General features: G+C 36.0%; 1 protein-coding gene and 1 pseudogene across 2 annotated transcripts in view; both read right to left on the minus strand.

The window, feature by feature from the left end:
• The window catches only part of KDM5A (lysine demethylase 5A), an 80,222-nt gene that overhangs the window by 35,602 nt on the left and 20,024 nt on the right, over positions 1–24,596 (minus strand). For both annotated transcript variants that reach the window (XM_037514585.2, XM_054696544.1), the window contains exons 7-18: positions 22,794–22,885; positions 22,058–22,216; positions 20,903–21,022; positions 19,624–19,782; positions 17,760–17,941; positions 15,929–16,091; positions 14,874–14,993; positions 9,763–9,957; positions 3,647–3,828; positions 3,188–3,312; positions 2,109–2,259; positions 699–813 (exon numbers count right to left, since the gene is read on the minus strand). In XM_037514585.2, the coding sequence (XP_037370482.1) occupies positions 699–813; positions 2,109–2,259; positions 3,188–3,312; positions 3,647–3,828; positions 9,763–9,957; positions 14,874–14,993; positions 15,929–16,091; positions 17,760–17,941; positions 19,624–19,782; positions 20,903–21,022; positions 22,058–22,216; positions 22,794–22,885 (1,763 nt within the window). The remainder of the gene's footprint in view (positions 1–698; positions 814–2,108; positions 2,260–3,187; positions 3,313–3,646; positions 3,829–9,762; positions 9,958–14,873; positions 14,994–15,928; positions 16,092–17,759; positions 17,942–19,623; positions 19,783–20,902; positions 21,023–22,057; positions 22,217–22,793; positions 22,886–24,596) is intronic.
• Positions 6,230–6,365, minus strand: LOC119248534 (U2 spliceosomal RNA; annotated as a pseudogene).

A 24,596-nucleotide genomic window follows, 5' to 3' on the forward strand; every position in this document is an offset into this window, starting at 1 on the left:
CCAAAATATTCCAATACTTAGAAGTCAAGCCAAGGAGAAAAAGAACAGCAAGGAAGACTAAAAGAGACAAAAACAAGAATAAGTTAAGGAAACTGAAGTGGAACATCACAGACGTCTAAGGAAACAGCAGTTGATAGCAAAAATCTCTTACAAAATGGAGAAAGACCACAGTACAACTGATACTAGATTTCACAAGTTTATAATCCTGATAAACACACAAAAACACACCACAAAACTACCAAAAGATGATTAACCACACAGACTATTATATCTGATAATATACTTCTGAAATCTTACATATTCATTATATCATCAGACCCAGACAACTTCAGAACTGCATTTTTAAAGGCCCATGAACTAATAACTCACTGATACATTCAGTTCCTTTTAATTCCCTGTGTTTCAGTTATATCCACACTAAATGGCAGTGTGTGTTTGAAGGATGATCGGATCTGAAACTTTTATGGTGAAAAAAATTCTAAACTGGTCTTATTAGTTCCAGATTTTCAAATGGAAATACAGGCTAAGTACAAAAACCAAGATTCTTACCGCTTACTTTAAAAACTTCAGTAGCAGCACTTAAGAAAGAAAAAAACCAAGTGAGCAAAAATCTAGTCTAGACACCTTAATTCTATTTACCCAAAACAGGAGCCCATACCACAAAGGATATAACCCAAGAAAAGAATGCAATACTCCACCTTTACTTGTCGAGCTTGGCTGATGACACAGGGGAGACTAAAAAGCTGTTGGACAAAGGCCTTCAATTCTTCTACTGTCAGTTTGGTCCGAGTTCTCCCACTATCTGGGCTCTGCCTGATGTGAAATAACATTAAGAAATAAGAAAAATTCAGTCATTCTGGTATCAAAGGGGCTTCCAGTATCTTTAGAATTCTAAGGTAAGTGGTCTCAGAATACCAATGTTTGAGGTAGCCACTGCAATGGTGATCACTTCCAAATTAGGTTTTAAAGTTTTTAGTTAATTATTCAAAGATTCAATACTCTGAGTTAAAGCTCTTCCAATCTATAAGTATTAAACATTTCAAGCATTCAATCAATTCCTCTCTGTAAAATATTAAGTTCATTAAACAAAATCATCTTAAGAAGCTTAACATGTGAAACAAAGGCCTTTCACTTGGTTTAGAAGTCAATGAACCCTTGAATACTAATTCAAAATTCTGTTTGTATGTGCATTTTCTAAGAAAGGGTCTATAAAGTTGGGTCAGTGACCCAATGATAGATTAAGATTTGCCGATCAAAGTCTCTATTAAAGGTTCTCTGTTAAAATGTTATATAAAAAATTTATAAAGTAACCTAAAACCCAATGGGAACTGCTATAACAAAAGTCATTCAGATAAAAGAATACTAATATGAATATAAAACATACCACAGAAAATTTAAGATACATAAATTACATTAAATCAAAAAAATAAAACAGGAAAGAAAAATGAAAGGTGCAATTTTATGAAGGGTTGTCAGAGATCTTTCCAAGGATGTAGTATCTGAAAAAGACTTGAAAGAAGACAGGCAGTAAGTTACCTGGATATGACAGGAAGAGAATGTTAAAGAAAATGAAATGCAAGAACAAAGACCCTAGAAAAGGGCCATCCTGTGGTGCAAGGGGTTAAGTACAACACTGCAAAGCTATCCATAACCTCTGCAGCCAAGTTCAATCCCCAGCCAGCCAGAGAGCTACCCACATGACAAAGCAGACCTCTCCTGTCTCGCCTGCTGCTCCCCTCAGCAGTGTATTTCAGTCAGTCTGCCTGTTCCCTTCCCCACTCTGTCTGGTGAATCCTCTCACCCCCTACCTTTCATCTGTACCCCAGTTCTTGAATGCATAAATAAATCAATCTTAAAAAAAGAGTAGACCCTAGGGAGGAATGCATCTGGTGAGTATGGAGAACATGAGGATAGGGTTGCAGCGTAGACCAACACAGAGGAGAGTACTAGAAGATAAGATTAGGGTATTTTTGGAATAGGCAGAAACAAGAGCATCAGAAATCCAAAATAATGTAGAGTCTCATAGACAAGCAAAAATTTTAGATTTTACTGGGGTGTGGGGAATAGAAGAAAACCACAGAAAAATTCAGAATTCTCCTTCATCTTACCTATGTTTCTGCTTCTTGCTCAGAAGCAGCTGAGCCACAGAAGCACAGGTCTCAGCTTCTTTCACAGCATCCCTGAGTTTTCGAAAGAGATCATTCTCTGGGTATTTCCTATCCTCAGCATCTTCTAGCATTACTCGTAATTCAATCAAATCTGTAAACACACACATACAAAAGCCGTATTTTATGACCACAGATATTTAAAAAAAAAAAAACACATTTAAGAATATTCACCAACCTCTGAAGTGAGTCGTCAACCCATTAGCAGAAACATACTGCAGTTACAAAAACCTCACCAATGCAACATAAGCTCATGACCAGGTGCCCATTCCAAATCCTTGTAATTTCTTTCAGTTAAAACAATTTTGCATTCTCATTTCTAGTTAACAGTGACTCCCCAAAATATATATCTACCACAAGCAGACATATCTGATGTATTATATATCAACTTTTTTATTTAAAAGAAGATTCCCATTCGCAGCAACATGGACAGAGCTAGAGGGGATTACGTTCAGTGAAATAAGCCAGAAGGAAAAAGAAAAATATCAGATGGTTTCACTTATAGATGGAATCTAGGGGAACCAAATAAGAGATCAGGAAAAAAAAATAACAATAACAAAAAAATAAATAAAACAAAATTAGCAGACAACTATAAATTAGAGGCAATCTGAATGGGAGGGGCAGGCAGAGGTATCAAAACAGGACAAAGAAGAGCACAATGGACTATGGTGATGGTTTACGGATGAATGGGTGGTGGGAATTTTATGGGGAAGACACCTGAAAGGAGAAAGCACACAAACATAAACTGTGCAAAAATGAACAACGATGTAAAAAAAATATATCTACTTATAAATATATTTTACATTGATGTTATATAGATAGATAGATAGTATGTGTGTATACATGAAAAATAAGTAAAAGAAGATTCTCAAAAAGAAAAGTCTACGGTCAACCAAACCATTAGTTTCAAATCTCATACGAAACCTAGGAGTTTTCCTTAATGGAGGAAAAACACAAACAAAATGAAGCCTCTTTCAAAATGACAACAATCTCAGTGTATGCATTTAAAAGGAGGAAACCACCTTTCTTGTGGTTGAAGTTTGCAGATAATGCCTCTGTAACACGACTGACCCATGTGTCATAGGACTGCGCCCTGACTTTTACACCATATAGCAGAGAAGGAAGATCTTCTAATGGGTAGCGATATCTATAAAAGAAAACACACACAGAGAAACAAAAATTTCAAATATCAACAACCTGACAATAAATTGAATTTTAAGTGCAATCAGCTTAAGAAGAGTATAATGGCCAAAAGAATGGGATCGTGGTTCACATAAACAGACAATCAAAAAAGTCTACAGAATTTTAATGCAGGCACTGATCGGGAACATGTAAAAATCAAATAAGAAAGAAATGAATTTCAGTTGTCAAATTTAGGGCCAACTTTAAAGGACTGGTCTTCAGGAAGCGCAAATACAAGGAACATTAACATATGTTTTTAAAAAGAAAGCAATGCAAGTTTTATAAGAACTTCTGTATACCTAAGACATTTCTTCTGCATCGGGCAGGGGCACAGATCAGTTGGATGGTAGAGACACACGAGTCGCTCAGGATTACAGGAGCATGTGAGAGCAGAGAGAAAACACGTGGTTCTGCATTCCAAACATTGCCGCTCATCATCAGGAACAAGTTCAAACACTTCTTCTTCTGACATGAGGACACCCTGAGAAACAGTTAAAGTCACTTGATCAAATCTTCCTCTTCTTTTCAATCATCAAAGAGCTCGTCATTAAATAATTTTCTATAAGCAATCTATAAACTTAAAATATAGACACAGGAGGTACAACAGCACATCATCAAAATACTTTCTAAAAGTAATAATTAGCGATTTCTTTAAATGGGCAAGATTAAACACTGGTGTCATAGAATGCATATTTGACTGGTAAAAACTTTTTTTAAATGCAAGGAAGTGATTACTACAAAGGTCAAAATAGTCATTCTTTGAGAGGGGTTAGGCAAGTTGTAATTAGAAGGTTCGCTGAGGTGGCTGCAAAGTTCTACTTCTTGACCAGAATTGTGAAGGCAAAAAAGCACACCAATTCATGATGTTATATATAGATTCTTTTAAAAATGTAACTGTGTCTTCTCCTTAAACAAGAAATAAATTTTTAAAAATTACTGTCCTCAGGGACATCTTTCAACTTGATAAATTAATAATCTATGATCTGAAAACAACACTGATAGTTACAAAAACATGCAAGGATAAGTATAAAATTATTTAAACTCTGAAATCAGAATAAAATCTATCAGCAAAACAGCAAAAAGAACGTTAACCAAATTCAGTATATCAGCTTAAGAAGATAAGGGCATTTGAAGTACATTTTAAAATATTTCCATTTAATATACAAGGGCTCCCTTTACACTTGTACTTACTTGAAAAAGTACTTATAATCACAATTCTGCTTTAAAAGCAAACTTTCTTCAATTAAACAAGGTGGAAACCTGATAATAGATTCACTGGCAGACACAGTCCAGTTTTTTTCAACATCCTTTTTAGTGTTTCTTAGTTTACAAGAATTTACAGTTTTAGACCAGCCGGCATACCCTTAGGGGATGCTAATACATCAACTAACAAAGTTCTAGCTGCTTCAAGAAATTTCACACCATTTCCTAAAGTGTAACCCAAAAACTACCAGTCCTAGAAGATAGTCTGCAAAAAAATAAGTTTGTTTTTGGAAACACTTCCTACTTAAAGATTAACAATGAATGCCAGCAATGTTAAAGGATCAAAGTAGTTTTATTTATTTTTTTTAAGATTTATTTTTATTTTTTATTATTTTTTAAAATTTTTTTAATTTAATAATAAATTTTATTTTTATATTCCCCGTACAATTGCAACCCCCCCATTCTGACCCCAGTCCCTCCCCTCCCGCCCTCCACCCCTGAAAAGGTGTCTCTGGTTCATAATTTTTTGTTGATTTTGATTTTCACTTTCTTATAGTTATTCATTTTCCTGGTCCCTTATTTAAGTTTTCTAGATTCCTGCTATGAGTGAGACCATCCGGTATTTTTCTTTTTCTTTCTGGCTTATTTCGCTGAGCATGATCCCTTCCAGCGCCATCCATGTAGTTTTATAGCAAAGAACCCCATTTGTTTTTTTCTCAATCCACCATTTCTCAAACTATTCTATCACAGTATAACTTTTCCTTCTAACATATCATTTATGTTACAAAAACATGTTTTTTTTTATGTTCCTGAGAATACAACTTTAGAAAATCATAAATCATCAGGCAGGAATGAAGAGAAGAAAAAAGTCAGAGAAACAAACTAAATGGCTACCTGAAATAATCCAGGTGAGAAAATTAGGGAATAAAACAGAAAGGTAGCAGTAAAGAAAATAAAAGGGGGAAGGAGGTGTTGATGAGATTGTTGCAAAATAGACAGACAAAAACATAAAACCAGATAATCGACTAAAAAGGAGAAGGGTAAGTCAAGGATAACATTAACTTTCACATAATGATCCTGATAATCATTATGAAGGGAAAATGGTTTGTGAAAAGGTAGAGGGATGGGAGATCATATTCTATTTTAAATGCGAAATGTGAGATAATAAAAATCTAACTAAAAATTTACAAGTCATGTAGAGAAACAGATTACAAATAGGTGACTGAACATATTCTCTCTTTTCAAAATGACAATAATTTTTATTTGCATTATGGTAGGAAACATGAAGAGGTGAGAAATGAAACCACAAGGTAACTGCTAAAAGACAGCTAAAAAGAATGACTAACAACGCCTTGAAAAGTAGTATAAATAGAAAACAAAAAGTCAAAGGCTGAACTCTACAACACTAACAATTGAGGAAGCTGAGGGGAACGGTAACTAAGTTTGACAAGTGATCGAGTCTCTAGCAAAGGTAACTAAGAGAAACACATTACAGGACACACATTACTAAGATCAGAAATAAAAGATGGCATATCACTACAGATCCCAAGGGCATTAAAAGGATAACAAAGGAATACAATGAAAAACCCTCTGCCCACAAATTTCATAACCTAAATGAAATGGATCAATTCTCTGAAAAATAGCAGCTGTCAAAACTCACAGAAGACAGAGACAATCTAAATAGGCCTACATCTATTAAAGAAATTGAAAAATAATAAATTTCCAAAGCAGAAAGCAACAAAACTGTATGGGTTTTGTGAATTCTATCAAATAATTATACTACACTTGATCTTAGCCAAAAGGCCGAGAAGCGATCTATCAAATAATTATAAATGAAATTATACAAATTCTCTTCAATCTCCCTCAGAAGTAGAGCAAATACTCCTTACTTTAGTCTGAGGTCAACATTTCCCTAATAACAAAATCAAAGACATACTAAGAAAACTACAGATCAATCTCGCTCATGATTGTAAGTGTAAAAATCCTAAACAAAATAGCAAATCAAAACCAAGAATGTATGAAAAGAATTACACCATGACCAAATAAGATTCATCTCAAATATGCACTGTTGGTTCAGCTTTCAAAAATAAATATATAATTCATCATATGAATAGGCTAATGAAGAATCATATATTTTTATCAGTAGGTATAGGAATAGATCTTTAATAAAGTATAAAGTAAAAATATCAATTATCAGGTTTTATCTTTTCATCTATCTCAAAAAATAAAATAAATTAACATTCAAGTACATCTCCTTTTTCCTGTCACAGGTAAATGAAACTAGAATAATAAATTTGTCTAGTAAAAATTCTTATTACTAAATTAAATTCTTAAAAGTAACCAACCTTAGTTTGAAATGTTATTATTTTTAATATGTATAGCTTTATATTTTGGTCTATAGATTCCCCCCCACCCATTTATGCCTGTAAGAAGAGTAGTAAAATGGGCCTCCCCTGTGGCGCAGCGGTTGAGCACTGGGTTGCGAAGCTGCCCACAACCTCTGCAGCACCGGTTCGATCCCCAGCTGCTCCCCCGCCACCGGAGGAGGGTCCTACATGGCGCGCAGACCTCTCCTGCCGCCCGCTGCTCCCCTCAGCAGTGTCCTTCGGTCCTTCTGCCTGCTCTGCTCCCCGCTCTGGCTCTGGTGAATTCTCTCACCCTCCAGCGCTTCTGACTGTACCCAGTTCTTATATACATAAATAAAAAAATAAATCTTTAAAAAAAAAAGAAGAGTAGTAAACTGAATCAATTTTGCTTTTAAAACCCAAATTGCTAGTCTAACAGATTAATTTTCTTTGGCTTAAATTAAACACATATTCATTTACTTAAGATTCCTCAAACGTGACTTAACATATACAGAGCCCATTATTTGAAATAGGTTGCTCAGAAATAAACTCAAACATCTTTGTTTTGTGATTATACCAACTTTCCCAACTGAAGTTGTCTTTTCAAGAAAACTGTGATTTTTGTCAGAGGAACTTATCCTTTCATAACATTTTCTCATTTAGATTTGTTAAAAATAAAGCATCTTTTCAACCTACCACTATTAAAACCATGATGAAATATTACTACTCACCTATTAGAATATCAAAAAGTCAAAAAAATGAACCATACCATGCATCAGTGAGAATATAAGACAAATCTCTCACACACTACTAGTAAAAGAAATGGTACAACTGCTTAGGAATAGTTCGACAGATTTTACAAAATATTAAACCCAGATATACCATCTGTCCCAGTCATTCTACTCTTCATATTCACTCAAGAGAAATGAAAGCTATGTCCATATAAAAACTTGAACAGAAATGCTCAGAACAGCGTAAATCATAACAAGAAAAACCAGAAATAATTAAAATATCCATTCACAAATAATGAAAAAAAAAAAAAACTATAGTATAGCCATACAATGGAATACTACTTGATAAGAATGAATAAACTATTAATACATGCATTAACATGGAAGAATCTTAAAGCAACTACACTAAGTGAAAGAAACAAAAAAGTATACAATTTAAAGTCTTTTTAAAAAAATGCAAATTAAAGAAAACAGATTAATGTTTTCCTAGGAGAAGTAGGGGTGGGGTCGAGAGAGTGGAATGAGACAGGAGGGAAGGATCACCAAGGGGCATAGGGAAATCTATGAAGGTAAAGTGTTCATTATCTTGCTTGTGACAGTGGGTTCATAGTTGTGTGCAGTTTATTGTTTGTCAATTACATCTTTTTTTTTTTTTTTTTTTTTAGAGGCATGTTTTTATTTATTTATTTGTTTGTTTATACATGCACTGGGTACAGTCAGAAGCGCGGGAGGGTGAGAGAATTCACCAGAGCCAGAGTGGGGAGCAGAACAGGCAGAAGGACCAAAGTACACTGCTGAGGGGAGCAGCGGGCAGCAGGAGAGGTCTGCGCACCATGTGGGACCCTCCTCCGGTGGCCGGGGAGCAGACAGGGATCGAACCGGCGCCGCAGAGGCCGCAGGCAGCATCGCAACCCAGCGCTCAACCGCTGCGCCACCGGGGAGGCCCTGTCAATTACATCTTAATAGAAATTTTAAAAGTAAGGATGGGTTACCAAGTTACAGAGAATAGGGTACAGAAGAGCAAAAAGGAGGCTAGTACAGATCTAATGTAGATCCTATGTAGGGAGGGTTAGGAAGAAAGGGCCAAAATAAGGCAGAAGACAGATTCTCTCACTTTGATGTGACTGATGTTTATTCTTTTTTTTTTTCTTCCCCAAGATTTATTTATTTCTACAAGCACTGGGTACAGTCAGAAGCACGGGAGGGTGAGACAATTCACCAGAGCCAGAGAGGGGAACAGAACAGGCATATCGATGAAATACACTGCTGAGGGGAGCAGCGGGTGGCAGGAGAGGTCTGTGTGCCATATGGGACCTCATCGGTGGCAGGGGATCGAACCGGTGCTGCAGAGGCTGCGGGCAGCTTCGCAATCCAGCGCTCAACTGCTGCGCCACCAGGGGAGGCCCAATGTTTAGTTTATTCTAAGCACTAAATATCCCAACCCTTGGGATTAGCTTTCCTACTAATCAAATTACTTGGGGAGAAAAAGGTAAAATTAATTCACTGTACAAAGCTCAGAAAGAAAAGAATTTGAACTTTCTTGTTTAAAGAAATAATACAACATTACTATAGATTTTTGTAAGTGACGATATACCTAAGAAATTCTATTTGGCAGTATTTTATTAGAAAAAAAAAATCTAGAGATTAGATCAAAATTCCCAAAAGTTTCAATTCAAAGAAATCAAAATGGCAAGTATAAAAATATATAACCTTTGGGGCCTTCCTGGTAGTGCAGGGGTTAAGTCTCAGTGCTATCAAGCTATTGCCAGCCACTGCAGCATGAGTTCATTCCCCGGCCAAGGAGCTAACACACATGGCGCAGCGGAACTCTCCTGTCTTGCCTGCTGCTCCCTTCAGCAGTGTATTTCAGTCAATCCACCTGTTCTGCTCCCCACTCTGTCTCTGGTGAATCCTCTCACCCCCACCCCCACACCTCTGGCCTATACCCCAATTCTTGTATGCATGAATAAAAATAAATCTTTAAAAATACATATACACATATATATAACATTTGCCAAATATGATTTTTGTATTCAACTTGTAAAGAAGACAAAGATAAAAGTGGTTACTTTCTATGGGTTCAATTTTTAGTATGTTCCATAAACAGAATATAGTAAATGTGCTCAATAAACTCACCATTTGTACAACAGACTCTCTCAATCTTGTCTCTTCTTCAGTCATGAGAGTCAATTCTTTACAGACCATGGCAGCTAGCCCCACATCTAAGCAATCTGGATCTGCTGCCATCTTGAAAATGAGTTCCTCATGTGAAAAGACACAATGGCGTCTTAACCGTCGATAATGATTCACACACTGACGTCCAATGGGCAACTGAAAACAAGACAACAATCTCAAATTAAATTACTCACTTGTAACATTCCAAAACAAAACCATTGTTTACCCTCATAGTCTCTCTTTTAATATGAGGAAGACAGAATAACAAACCCCATTTAAACATAACAGGTAATTGCAATGTTAAGCCTTACAGGCCCAGGAGGAATTTCAAGGGTCTTCCCACAGAAAATACCCATAATTTGAGATGTTGAGCTTCTGGCCTATGCTGAATTTCTACTCATTATGTGTGTCTGATTTTTTAATTATCACATGCACCAAGAAGCACAAGTTCCTTGACATATAAATGAGGCAACAAACTCTTTTAGACGAGTTAACATGATGCTTCCCTTACTGGAAAAATAGGCTATAAAAGGGGACATATGCACATATCCAAAGAAGTTTGGATAAGTTTCCAAAGAACAACAACAAAAATACAGAAAATGTTGTAGAGGGGAGGGAGGAAGATAAAAAAAGGAGAAAAGAACACTACTTAAGTGAGTCATGTTGACTGACTTAAATTTTTCAAGGATCAAAGCAGAAGATGATTTAGATTTTTTTAAAGATTTATTCATTTATGCACACAAGAACTGGGGTACAGGCCAGAGGTATGCGGGGTGAGAGGATTCACCAGAAACAGAGTGGGGAGCCAAATAGGAAGATTGACTGAAATACACTGCTGGAGGGAGCCGCAGGCAAGTCAAGAGTGGTCTGCTGCACCATGTGGGTAGCTCCCTAGCTGGGGATCAAACTCGTGCTGCAGTGGCTGCGGACAGCTTCACAGGTTGTGTCTTAACCCTCTGCGCCACCAGGGAGGCCCCTGATTTAGATTTTAGCATCTAGAAATTCTTTTTAAAACCACCAGTCTAGTCTAAAGAGAATTCAAAGTGAAGTTATGAAATTATATTGCCTCGCTTTCTTTAATTGAAAGAAATCACTAAATGATCACTTTTCATAAATCATAATCTTTTAAAAATAAATTCTGAAAATTTCTTCAATTATTAAGCTTTAAACCAAATTATGATACCAGCTCTAACACACGCACACCCCAACTCTTTCCTAAGTTCAACTGGAAAAATGAGTGGCTAGCATTTTTTTTTAGTTTAGAAGCTATAATATAAAAGAAAAAATAAGGAAAATGGCATTACCCAGTTGAGAATGGCAAGAGAATAACAGTTCTAGAATATGAGATTTTTCTCTCAAACTAAGCAATTATTTCTACATTCTTCCAGAAAAACAATCTCTCCCAAGAAAATATTTATGTTGAACTTATGATTAGCAGTTCTCTTATCTATCGACAATATACAACATTTTCATTTCTTAAACCTTTTCTTCACCTCACCTCATCTGTTAATTCTTAAATATAAATTATTTGAAATTTTTTCAATATACCGTATTAAGAGTATATATTAATTACATCAATAATTATATTAATTAAATATTATTGTATTATTATATATTATTATATTGTGTTATTTATTATTATATGATATATATTATTATAATATATTATATTATTATTGTAATATTATATTAATTATATATTAATAATTATATTAATTATATTAATAAGGGCAAGAAGAAAATACTGTGGAATCTGCAGCTCTTAATTATTATAATATGTAAGAAAGCCACATAAAATACAATTATTCACTGTTGCTCATAAAAATTACTACCATTGTTCTATAACTTCATTTATATCACACCCCTCTTCTAAAGAATATCAAGGGCTTTCGCACGTCGTATCTCACTTGTTTGAAGCTATAAGGTGAATCTTAGTATAGATACATACCAGCGAAAGGCCCAGTGAAATTAAAAGAGCTGCCCAAGGTCACACATTGATAGTAGTGAGCATACATCTTTAACTCATCTCTAAAATAGTCTCCATTTTCACCCTACACCTAGCCAAGGAGAAAATAAATCATAAACACTTAATAAATGTTAGCTGAACTTTAAAAAAAAAAAACTGAGCTCAAGCCCAAGGCAAAATCCTAAGGCACTATCCTGTGTTTGCTGCTTCCTAAGCCTAATAAGAAATTTAAAATTACTAGAGCAAGTAAACCTGTTCATCATATCCTTCATTCAAGAAACAAAAATCACTAATTACAGAATTTAATGAATTAAGATGCCGATGATGGAAGGGTCTCTGGTAACTGGGAAGAAGGTGAGTCACTTCTTGTGGTTGGTGTTGTAGCTTCCCCAAGTCCCCAACCAAGATGGTAGAGAAGGTATAGTCATATCTCAAGCCAGGAGGAGTAGCACAGGAGCTGCTGAGAAGGGGCTGTGATGGCTCAAGAAAAGAAGTACCAGAGTCTGGTTCCAGACCTGACCATGCTACCACCACAGTGGCCAGAGCACTAACCCTTTCTCACACACACACAGGAAGAGGACTGGCAGTAGCAGAAAAAGACCATTCTCACATTATCAGACTTGGAGACTCAGCAACAGCAGGTCATGGTGCCTGTTAAAGATCACATGATAAAGTCACCTTAAATGCAGATATGATAGTAGCCTCAGTGGAACTTTATACCTCAGCAAACAGAAAAATAGGTTGCACCAAAAGAGTCTGCACTGGTGTTTTATAAAACTAAGAGTCCTACTAATTAACCAATAATCAGAATTTCTACATACAATATTCTACCATTTGAAGCTGGACAGTATGTCTATAAAACAGTGCTTCTACTTTGAAAAACACAGTCTTAATCTACAAAAGAAGATATGCCAATGTTTTTCTACTTTGATCCCGAGTCTGCTGAAGTTCCAAGAAAGCTGAACATCGATCTCATCCCTTTCTAACATTTTGAAGCAAGGAGAGGCACAAGTTGCTAGTTCTGGGAATGTAACAGAAATCAGTAATTAAGTCCTGCTTCAACTTTGTGATTTTTGAAAAATCATGCATCATGTTTCCCCAGAGAAAAACTACAATAATGGGCAATCTTCTGTTTTAAATATTATGTAACAGTGATTCTCCCCCCCCCCCAACTAATTTACCCTATTTAAACTTGAGAGAATAGGTTTAGCTTTTTATCACAAGAGATCCACACTCCTATTCAGAATGTACGATTATTCCAAAGTCAGGGAGTTTGGTAAGTAGTATTAAAAGAAACTACTTTGTTTCTTATGTAGGCATGGACTCAAAGGACCTAATTCAATGGTTCCTTTCCAAGTATTAGTTCTTAATACTTGTAGCAAAAAGATTGGTTTTATTTGTTAATGCCCAAGGTTATTTGTCTCAGGTTCTAGGTAAAAACTTCTAATGTAAATGTTAGTACTTTCATTATGAACTGTCACTGTTTTAAAAGTTCAAAATAGAAGAGGACTCATTAAGTCTTAACAGCTTACCCAAAGATTACATTCTGATTTCAAATTTCACTGCATTTTTTTCTTTCTTTTAAGATCTAGGGCTATTTTATATATTCAAAACACCGAATAGTTACTTTGAAATTTTAGTGTCATAAAATTGAAATAAAATATGTAATTATCTACCAGGGCTCTAATATTTTGGGTGTTTGTCCCAAGTCCCTGAATGTTACAATGTTAGCGGGAGACTGTGAAGACTGACAGCAGAAGCTCTTCTGTGAACAAACTGTTTTAAAAAGCAAAAGATGGGGCCTCCCCAGTGGCGCAGCGATTCAGTGCTGGGTTGCAAAGCTGCCTGTAGCCTCTGCAGCGCTGGTTCGATCCCACATGGCGCGCAGATCTCTCTTGCCGCCTGCTGCTCCCCTCAGCAGTGTATGTCGTCAGTCTGCCTATTCTGCTCTTCCTTCTGGCTCTGGTGAATTCTCTCACCCTCCCGCACTTCTGACTATACCCAGTGCTTGTATAAATAAATAAATCTTTAAAAAAAAAGCAAAAGATGTATTCAGATAGTAAAAAACAACATGATAAATTAAGGTGACCACAGAAATTAATTCTTAGGTTCTGAATAGGCACCAAAATGTTAAGAAAGGTGACCAAAAAAAATCCATGAACTAAGTATCACTAAAGGAAAAATAAGTCAGAGTGTATTATAAATTTGTAGTCATTTCCCAATTAACAAGATCTACTCATAACTAATTACTTTTGGGAAACTACCCCATACAAAAGCAAACAGCAATCACTAGCATCATTTACAAAACAGTATAGTCAGGCTCAGTATTATACTTATTTGTTAAAGTTTTTTTTTTTTTTTTTTTTTAATGCACACCTCTGGGGTGTAGGCCAGTGGTGCGGGAGGGTGGGGGAGAGGCAGTTTTCTGAGAGGATTCACCATAGACAGCATGGGGAGCAGAACAGGCAGATCTACTGAAATAATCTACTGTGGGGAGTAGTGGGAAAGATAAGAAAGGTCTCCTGTGCCGTGTGGGTTAGCTCCCTGGCCGGGGATGGAACTCAGGCCGCAGTGACTGGCGACAGCTTGACAGCATTGAGACTTCAACCCCTGTGCCACCAGGGAGGCCCCTGAAGTAACTTTCTTTTGAAAAAGGAAAACATAAAATGGCAAAAATAAAATCACCTAATTGTCTATGGAAAGAAAATAATATAGTACTGATTTAAAATTAAAATCACACAGCTAGATATTTGAAAACACTGCATTCATTCTTGGAAAGACTTGATCATCTTCATAAAATCCAAAAGTGCTCAGAGAAAGCAAAGACTAAAGGAACCATGGTCCTAGCAAAGATTCAGAAAACATCAACTGACCATTTAAAATTTAGACAGAATGTGGAAAATAATGGATATTGGAAAACTCTAAAATCTTACAAATAAAACCTGTAATGGAAGCTATTTGAACTTTCTAAATTACAATTTCCACGCCAATCTCCACAGAAATATTCATGACCCTCCCCCCTCCCCAAATAAGCAAATATGGCAAGTGGGAAGCTTTTTCCAGGGGTGTTAGTAGACGTACAACAGCTACTTGCTATAGAACAGACCCAGTCAGCAGTACAGAAGTTGACAGCTTCAGCAAAGTTGTAACCCTGATTAAATCCAGAGTGGTAAGCACGAGGAAATGTCACAACAAACTCGCCGGCACACTGATTGGTCCTGTACACCTAAATGCAAATTGGGAACAGGAATACCAAAAAAAAAAAAAAAAAAAAAGGGTTGGGGGAAGGAGACAGATTTTATCAGTCAGTTTCAGAAGCATTCTTAAGAAAGACAAAAGTCTACCTTCTTAAATAATCATTGATAAAAAATAATAATTCATGACAAGAATTATTAGCCAAAAGAAATTATCAAGGATAAAATATATTAGTCTCTGAGGTACTTGTTTCCTAACTTGATAAAATTTTTACCAAAAGAGAATTTTTTTTCCTTCTTGTGTTGTAAACAGTGGTAAAGGATAGAATCTTCTACTTTTGGGTAAGTTTTTAGAAATTAACTGATTGGCTCATATATTTACAGAGATAATCCAAAAATCACTTTCCCTGAGTTTCAGTTTTTGTATTATTTTTGAAATTTCCAGATTCTGGTATAAATTAACTCATTAAAGACAAAGTGACACTAATAATATACTGTCTCAACAAAGTTAAGATAAAATTTATACTTTACCAGGTATTAGCACCTAAAATCTAATGATAATTTCCAAAACAAAGTTGGAAAAAGTACATGAAGCATTTGTAGTACGTTTTTTACGTCTCTGTTTATGTGGGGGGAAAAAAGGCTGTGAAATCTTTATCTAAAATATCTCAAAAATATAAGCATTAGTTATGACTACCACTGAAAATACTTATAGTTTGGTTAAGTAGTGATAATAAAGAAAATTAAGATTTTGTCAAAACCAGAATAACAGTGAAGGTTCGTTTAAAGCAATGATATATAAAGCATAATTCAAACCTTTCTTAACCAAATGTTTTCCCTTTCAGGATCTAAATTCTATTTTGGCTAGAAGATGACATCATCTTTTACTTCCAGTTATAAAATGAAGTACGAATCAAAAGTTAACATAAATTTAAATTTAAAATGCTGTAGACAGAAAAAGACTCACAGGCACACCATGTTCCATTAGCACATTGGGATTCATGATGGTGACCAACTGATGTAGTAGATCAGGCTGGGATTCAAATAACTCAGGGGCCAGCTCTCTCATCACCTCCTCCAGTTGTTCTGCCGCATGAGATGGCACACCATACCACGTCTTTGGTTCCCCCCTAACAAAAGAAATAACTGTTTAGCTAGGTAGAGCATGGAGCCAATGAGGCTAAGGTATCTGATTCAAATATACTTACTCAAAATTAACTTTGTCTTGTGGCCTCAGACTATATGCCCTGAATCCTTGCAATTGTCTCATAAATATGTACTACTATTCATAATAAGAGATAAGGCAAAAATATATGGATAATTTGTCTACTGGGCCTCCCCGGTGGCGCAGCGGGTTGCGTGCCGCGCTGTCAATCTGTCCGCAGCCTCTGTAGTGCTGGTTCAATTCCTGGCTGGCCAGGGAGATCCCCACAAGGTGGGGTGTGGCAGACCTCTCCTGTCTCGCCCGCTGCTCCCTTCAGCAGTGCTTTTGGTCTGTCTGCCTGTTCTGCTCCCCACTCTCTCTCTGGTGAATCCTCTCACCCTCCAGCGCTTCTGGCTTCTATCCCAGCTATTGTATAAATAAAAAATAAATCTTTAAAAAAAAATTTCTCTACTTCTTACATACTTCTTACTACTGTTAAAGAAGCAACTGAAAACATGTAAACTCATTACAACAGATCAGTAATAGTATCTTCATCAGGAAAGTAACCACAGGAAAAGTTAAGTGTTTATTCTAAAGGAAATTGATATACTACTACCTTTATTCACAGGTCCATTGTATATTCTAATTATCCTCACAATAATCAAAGTAAAAATCAAATGCTTTCTATAATACCTTCATATAACTCCACTGAGTTTGACTTAACTACCCAATGACAAAAGCCAACATCAGAAATTGCTAAAACCTTGAATACAGTTTATCTATATAAAGCTTAAGGACCAAAAACTTGGCATCATTAATTCATTAGAGTTTAGTAAGCCAGAATTCATTTCTAATACTAAGTAGTACTCCTATGAACTGCATGTAGTCACACTATTTATAGAATAACTGAACTTCACAATCCTAATAAAATTCACAGTGCTGTCACTAATATTGAAAATATTCTCTCTTTGTTCTGTCCAATACAGGGGCCCCCTCCTCTAGTCACAAGAGACTACAGTGCACTTGAAACTGAGGAAGTACATTTTTAATTTCACATAATCTTTATGTAAATATCCACATGTGGCCAGTAGCTATCCACTACACAGTAGAGCACAGAAAGAAAACCAGCAGTCTCCCACAGCACAGTGTGACCTGAGCACTCTCTTCCAAATGGAGAAAAAGTATCATTTATCTAAGATTGTAGTAACAGACAAGGAACTGGGTAAGTAAGTAAAGCTGTGGATGAGATACAAAAAAAAAAATCAGCAGAAGAATTTAATGAGTATATAACATAACTTGGGCACTCTTGAGAAAAAGTGATTAAAAAGGAAAAAATTATTTAAAACTTTTGAATACTGAAAGTCAGGTCTTAATTATATAACCCTTAAACATCCTACTTTGTGTATCAAAAGACATAGCCAAGTAATTTCCATGTATACAAGTACCACATGGTCTAAAACTCTAATTCTGCTGCAGGCAAATACAGCAAGCTGTCGTACCCTAAGACCTCTAAGACTTCACTCCTCAATAGATTATCTTACTTTTGGGTATGAAATACTTTTAATGTCAGCCTTCCCTCATACATGACCTAATATTATTACAACTTCAAAAAGGTCAGTGAAATATGTATACTGGTAACAAAGATTATACACACCAGTGCAAATAGTTGATGGAATAACTCCAATGATCTTCGATGTGCCAGCAAAAAGAAGAGAAACACATTCCTACATATAGCCATGGTACCTTCATACCAGAGATGTCTACATTAATATGTGCAAGAACAGACTGCTCTAAAACAGGCATGTTATTCAAGTTCCAACCAGAGACCGCATATTCCTATTAAAAAAAAAAAAGTCAGAGATCAGAAATGACAGGTGTCCAACAAAAATCTCAAGGAAGTCTTCAAAAAATAAAAAATTGTATAACATTTACAATACTTTAAATAACCTAGTACACAGAATCTGCACTCTTTGCTCTCTATTACAGGCAACTGATATGGCTAAAGATTTAATCCAATCTCCCACCTTCACAGTATTTAGAATACTTCTCTGATTTACTCTGAAGCATGTATACAAGGGCTTTTAATCTTCCCCCCTACTTCAGCTGACTAGTAAAACAGCAAGTGATTCAAGAGAGTACTATTATATTTTTACTTTATTCCCAGAAATGTAACTTCCCAAAATATTTATCACTACATTTATAGAATGGTGCCAGATACTGTGAAAACAAAACAAAACCTAAGATATAAATCATGAACCTGTGACAAAACTTAAAGATTGAAGCAATACAGAAAGTTACTACCACTAGCCCCACTACAAACACATGCAGAATATTGGATAAATTGTAACAATAACAAAAACATGCCCATAAACTCAAAAGAAAAAAGAATTCCCAGTTTCCAGAAACAAAAGAAAGTCAAAATAAAAATGGAAAGCTGTTTGAATTTTCATAAAGTGCATTATTATGTTTACTTTTGTATATTTGAAAGTCTCCACAGAGTTTAAAAATAAAACCTTCAAAGAGGTTAAGCAGCCAATGACAAAGCTGAAAAGAAAAATCATGAACCAGAAGACAGATTTGAGGATCCCATCCATAACGCACCAAAGAAAACCCTTAGTTAAGAGTCACAGAGGGCCGAATAAGAAAGCTCAACATAGGTTTAATTAGGAAATCCATTAAATAAAAAAGAGGGGGCCTCAGTCTCACTGCCATCACACCATCACTGCTGTGGCCTGAGTTCAATCCCCTTTGATCCCCAGACAGGGAGCTAACCCACATATGGCACAGCAGAGCTCTCCAGTCTCACCTGCTGCTCCCCTTAACAATGTATTTCAATGGATCTGCCTGTTCTGCTCCCCATTCTGTCTCTCTGAATCCTCTTTCACACATACACACACACATGCCTGCACCTCTGGCCTACACCCCAGTTCTTCTACAAATAAATCTTAAAAAAATATGCTGAAAAGACCATATATACTTTTACTTGTACATCCTTCTGCACTATGAAACTTCTTTTCAACATGCATTACTTAATATAAGCTAAAAATCTTAATTACCAATTATAGAGAGAAAAAAAAGCAACAAGAGCCAAAGTAAAAAGAAATGAATGATCATCTTAATTCAACTTTACAGAGAGGGACATCTCCTATGTGAGAGGACTTCATTATATGTTATAGTGCATGTTTGAAAACCTACCTGCCCAGGTATTGAAGAAAACTTAATTCTCGACCTATCAATGAAATGTTATTTTTTTTAACTTAAATAAACTTCCAGATTTTTAAACAGAAAGGGCTAGGTAACATTTTTTTAGCAGGAGTTAAAGTTTTAAATAATTTTTAAAGATACTCTCAATTTGTTATTTTCAAAGGTAAAGATCATTCATACTGTCCAAATCCTATACACTTAATATTTTAAATGAATACTGTTCCTTAATATTACAGAAAGGTACTTTTCTACTGTGTGAAGGTTAAACCAGCTTGGTGGTAAATGAAGTTTGGATACTACTATCTGCTCTGCACCTCTTCTTCCGGCAGCATCTTTCGCCGACTGTCCTTTACAGGAAATCCACTTCCAAAGTCTTTTGAGGAAATATCAGCTCCATACTCTACAATAACATCTTCTTCAATGCTGCTCACCAGTCGCCAGAATTCCTTTTCTACTAGTTCTGTGGGAACCATCTACACAGAGAAAACAAAGATTACAGATTACTAACTCACTCTAACCATGACCCAACCAGAACACTTCCTAACCTTTTGGATTGCATATGTGACAGTGCTACCAATACACTGGACCATCCATATAGCCTATGTGTATAGTAGGTTAAGGCATCTAGGTTTGTGTACTGAACCCCACAATGTTCACACAAGAATGAAATTGCCTAATGACACATTTCTGAGAACATATCTCCATTACTGGTCAGATCAGGTAAACAAATAAAAAAATTAAACAGAAAACCTTCTCAATCCCCAGAGCTGAAAAGAATGTGGTCCTAGCTTTTTCCACTGAGGATGAAGAAAAGCTAAAGACAACTCAGATGTTCAGAAAAATATAATAAACTTGAGTTGCTGCTTCCCACCTAGGAAGGATAAAGGTATCTCAGGACATCAAGAAGGAAAACGAAAGTGCAAAATTCAAGGCTGTATTCTAAGAGTCTGGCAAATTTTTTTATAAGAACTGGGGGGCGGGGGAGTGGGGACATACCCTCAAGAACTTCTAGGAAAAATGGCAAACCTCCTATTACAAAAAAATGAACAGGACCTCCCCGGTGGCGCAGCGGTTGAGAGCTGGGTTGCAAAACTGCCCGCAGCCTCTGCAGCGCCGGTCGGATCCCCAGCCACCCGGCGAGGGTCCCATATGGTGTGCAGACCTCTCCTGCCGCCTGCTGCTCCCCTCAGCAGTGTACTTCGTCAGTCTGCCTGCTCTGTTCTCTGCTGTCTCTTGCGAATTCTCTCACCCTCCCATGCTTCTGACTGTACCCAGTGCTTGCATAAATAAATAATCTTAAAAAAAAAAAAATGAAAAGCACCAACTGCCACACACTAATTTCCTATAAAGGATCACGCAGAGAAGATGACTCAAAAAATAAACAATTCAAGGATCAAAGTAGATTTTTCAACAGAAGAATGTACACTGCCACAACACAGTGAAAGAAACAGATGACAGGCCCCTAAACTTTAGATTTGGCGTTCTGTCACCTTTTTCAGACTATCTCTGCTTTCCACAAAATAGAGAAAATAAAGCCAAAAGCTTTGGACTCAAATCTTTACACCTCACCAAACTGATCTAAAAGATACTCACATGGACTGGCATATTGAAATAATCAGACTTAAAATTGTCTGCCATCTCCCCAAAGCTCTGAAGTGTATATTCTCGTACAGCTTGTTCAAAACCAAAGGCTTCTCGGGGTTTATTACATTCCTGGAAAGAAAAAAAATAGCTAAGAATAATTCACTAAAATAGAAGAAAATTATTAAGACTCATGCATTACCAAGATCAATTCTTTAAGTGAAGCAAACCAAATCAACTCTAGACAGCAAACATGTGTTAATTTATTGAGATGTGGAATCAAGAAACAATGTTACAGAACTATAAGTAAATTCTCCTTCAAGTAGGAAAGTAGAAATGAGACAGCTTTTGGTGTTGGAACTAAGCTCTGACAGCGAGACAAACACCTACAAGACTAGTGGCGTAGAGTCAAATCCAAGGATGTTTTATTATTCTCAGTATTATCAATGGATTTGGTTATGAGGAAATTAACATTCATGGAAGAAAGAAAGGTGATGGATAAACAGAATATTCAAAACACTGAACTGCTAGGATATCTATGTTTTCACACTATGAAACATGATCAATAGTTTATTAATACAAATAATCACTTAGAGTACAATTGCTTCTGAAACAGCTTATCTCTAGAAAAATAAGTAATAACTCAAAGGCCACCAAAGATCTCTAAAACACCAATCAACTCCTTGCTTCATGTCTCACTGCATTTTGTTAAAACAACAGATGATTAACATCAAGATAATGACACAAAGATAGTCTTTCAATAAGGATAATTTAGTACAAGTCAAAACTGAAAGACACCATGAGTAGCATGAAAACTGGAAGCATAAATCCTAAGTTCTAGGTCTTCATGTCTGGTTTTTATCTTTTTTTAATTAAAAAAGAAAAGATAACCTGTAGTCTTTCATTTTTACTGTTTTCCTGCAATATGAATATTCATCTAGTAAACAGAATTATCTGAGCAACAGTGCAAAAAGCACTATTTGAAAGGCAACGTGCTATAATACAACTGTTACATTTCCATTTAATCACTCTCAAAAAACTAGGGAAATTCTAGTCACTGAAAAACAGAATGAAGAAGCACTTTAGGAATGTGTTCACTGTATTTGTATAAATATGAATCATTGTTCTTAAATTAAAAAAAAGGATCTGTAAAGATTAGGTCTGTACCTCAGCAACACATTTAGGACACCTCCAGTCTCCTTTGGGTACATCAGGCAGTGGAGGAATTAAGCAAAATGTATGATAACTGTCATCACATCCATCACACAAAAGCAATTTATCCTCATTATTTCCCCGACCACAAAACATACAAACATAGAGATCAACCTGTAGAAAAAAATTACGAATAAAATAAAAATCTAATTTCTATATTGTAATTTCAAATTTTTACCAGAACTGAAACAAAATAATGTACCCTAATAAGTAAGCCTAACTTAAATCCTAAATACTTTAAACAATTGTATTTAAACAGATTTTCATAAAACTTCATATATATTTCCTCAGTTTCAGCAGATAAGCTAATAAAAGCATTTAAAGTAGTTATTCTAGAATAAAGACCATAAATATACAAAATCAACTTATTGTAAAAAAAATATGCCACATCATCCATCCTATGTACAAATACTCTGGCAAAGAATGAATACTAGACACTGTCTATATTACAAGCACAAGGATTTAAAGACTCATTCACTCTCTTAGTGAGTTACAAGGTGTGTGACTTCGGGGAACAGTCTACATATATAGAATAAAGCAAGATTAACATTATATGAACTTAATCTACAACTTTATATTCACCAAATCCTTTAACCAAACGATCTGTCATATCAAGATAAATCAAGATAAAAAGTATAAAACTAAAATTTAAATAAATCCTTTCCCTCCTGACACATTGCAGAACACTTACAAAGTTAACAGAGAGAGTTCCTTTCCGTTGTCTCATTTGCATGTTAAATGCGTCTGACCTGTTGGTAACTTTTCGTCTTCGGGAGACCTCATCTTGAAATAAAAAGTTATATAACAATAGCAATAAAGTATTCAAGCAATAAAATCATTGTTTCACTAAAAGCAAAAATAATAATAATAATAATAGTAATAACTAATGTTGAGATCGTACTATGGACCAGATACTACATAAAATTATTTACTTAAAATCTCACAATGCTATGAGGTAAATATACCACTATGACCCACTGAAAATCAAGAATCTGAAGTGTACAGGAGTTAGATAGGATGCCCAAAATCACACAGCCAGTCAGTGGCAGATTTGGTATTCTGAGTTCCAGAGAACTTAACTACTAATTCTATACTGCCTGTAGATAGTACTTACAGGGATTAATTTGAGAGCAGTTTTAAGATCACTGCCAGTCAGTATAAGAACTACAAGAATAGAAAAGATAACTGAAGGGCCTCCCCGGTGGCGCAGCGGTTGAGCGCTGGGTTGCGAAGCTGCCCGCGGCCTCTGCGGCGCTGGTTCGATCCCCGGCTGCTCCCTGGCCACCAGAGGAGGGTCCCACATGGCGCGCAGACCTCTCCTGCCGCCCGCTGCTCCCCTCAGCAGTGTACTTCGGTCCTTCTGCCTGCTCTGCTCCCCGCTCTGGCTCTGGTGAATTCTCTCACCCTCCCGCGCTTCTGACTGTACCCAGTGCATGTATAAACAAACAAACAAATAATAAAACATGCCTCTATTTAAAAAAAAAAAAAAAGAAAAGAAAAGATAACTGAAGTGTTTAACTCTTTTTTTTTTTTTTTTTAAAGATTTATTTATACAAGCACTGGGTACAGTCAAAAGTGCGGGAGGCTGAGGGTGTTCACCAGAGCCAGAGCAGGGAGCAGAACAGGCAGACCGAGGAAGTACACTGCTGAGGGGAGCAGCAGGTGTGGCAGGAGAGGTCTGTGCGCCATGTGGGACCCTCACCAGTGGCCGGGGATCGAACCAGCGCTGCAGAGGCTGTGGGCAGTTTCGCAGCCCAGCGCTCAACCGGGGAGGCCCTGACATGCTTAACTCTTAAAAAGTAATAACATTTACACAACATATTAATAAATAAGTCCTATTACACTGAGTGTTCTGAGTGATGGAACACTCTAGAGATGGATCCTCTGGAGTTCAGTTCACAACCTGACTTATGTAACTTAATCATATCACAAAATAAATGACAGGACTTCCAATTATAACACTTCATTAAATTCTCAACAGTATAAACATATCCAACACAAACTTTGTTCAAGTAAGTTTTAAAACTGACAAGTATATAGCATAGTGAGAATTGCTCTTTGCATATGCAATTTTATTCACAAAGTTTCAAACACACTAAGATGAAAATATCATATTTTCCTTAAACATATTATTTAAAAGACGTATACCAGGCAATTATAGAAAAAATATCAAAATTATAATTATAACTCAATCACAAGCTCTGATATTCTGATACTAAAGGTCAGATAATCCTCTATTTGTCCTTGAACTTAAAGTTAAGAGCTTTTTAACACTAGATAAGAACCATTAAATTTACCACTCTCTTTTAAACTAGTCTTTAGAAACTGCAATAAATTTCTGTCCAGTATTAGACATGAAAGAGGAAAATTTCTCTTCCAAAATACTACAACGTACTATAACATGGTTCTTCACACCTTAAATTTCAAGATTATCTGTCATAAAAAAGGGTATTTTGTTTAGGAACCATGCTGCAAGTTTAGAATTCTTAAGACA

The sequence above is a fragment of the Talpa occidentalis genome, unplaced genomic scaffold (assembly GCF_014898055.3).
Source record: "Talpa occidentalis isolate TD23 unplaced genomic scaffold, MPIMG_talOcc4v2.1 talOcc4.16, whole genome shotgun sequence".
NCBI classification, from domain to species: domain Eukaryota; kingdom Metazoa; phylum Chordata; class Mammalia; order Eulipotyphla; family Talpidae; genus Talpa; species Talpa occidentalis.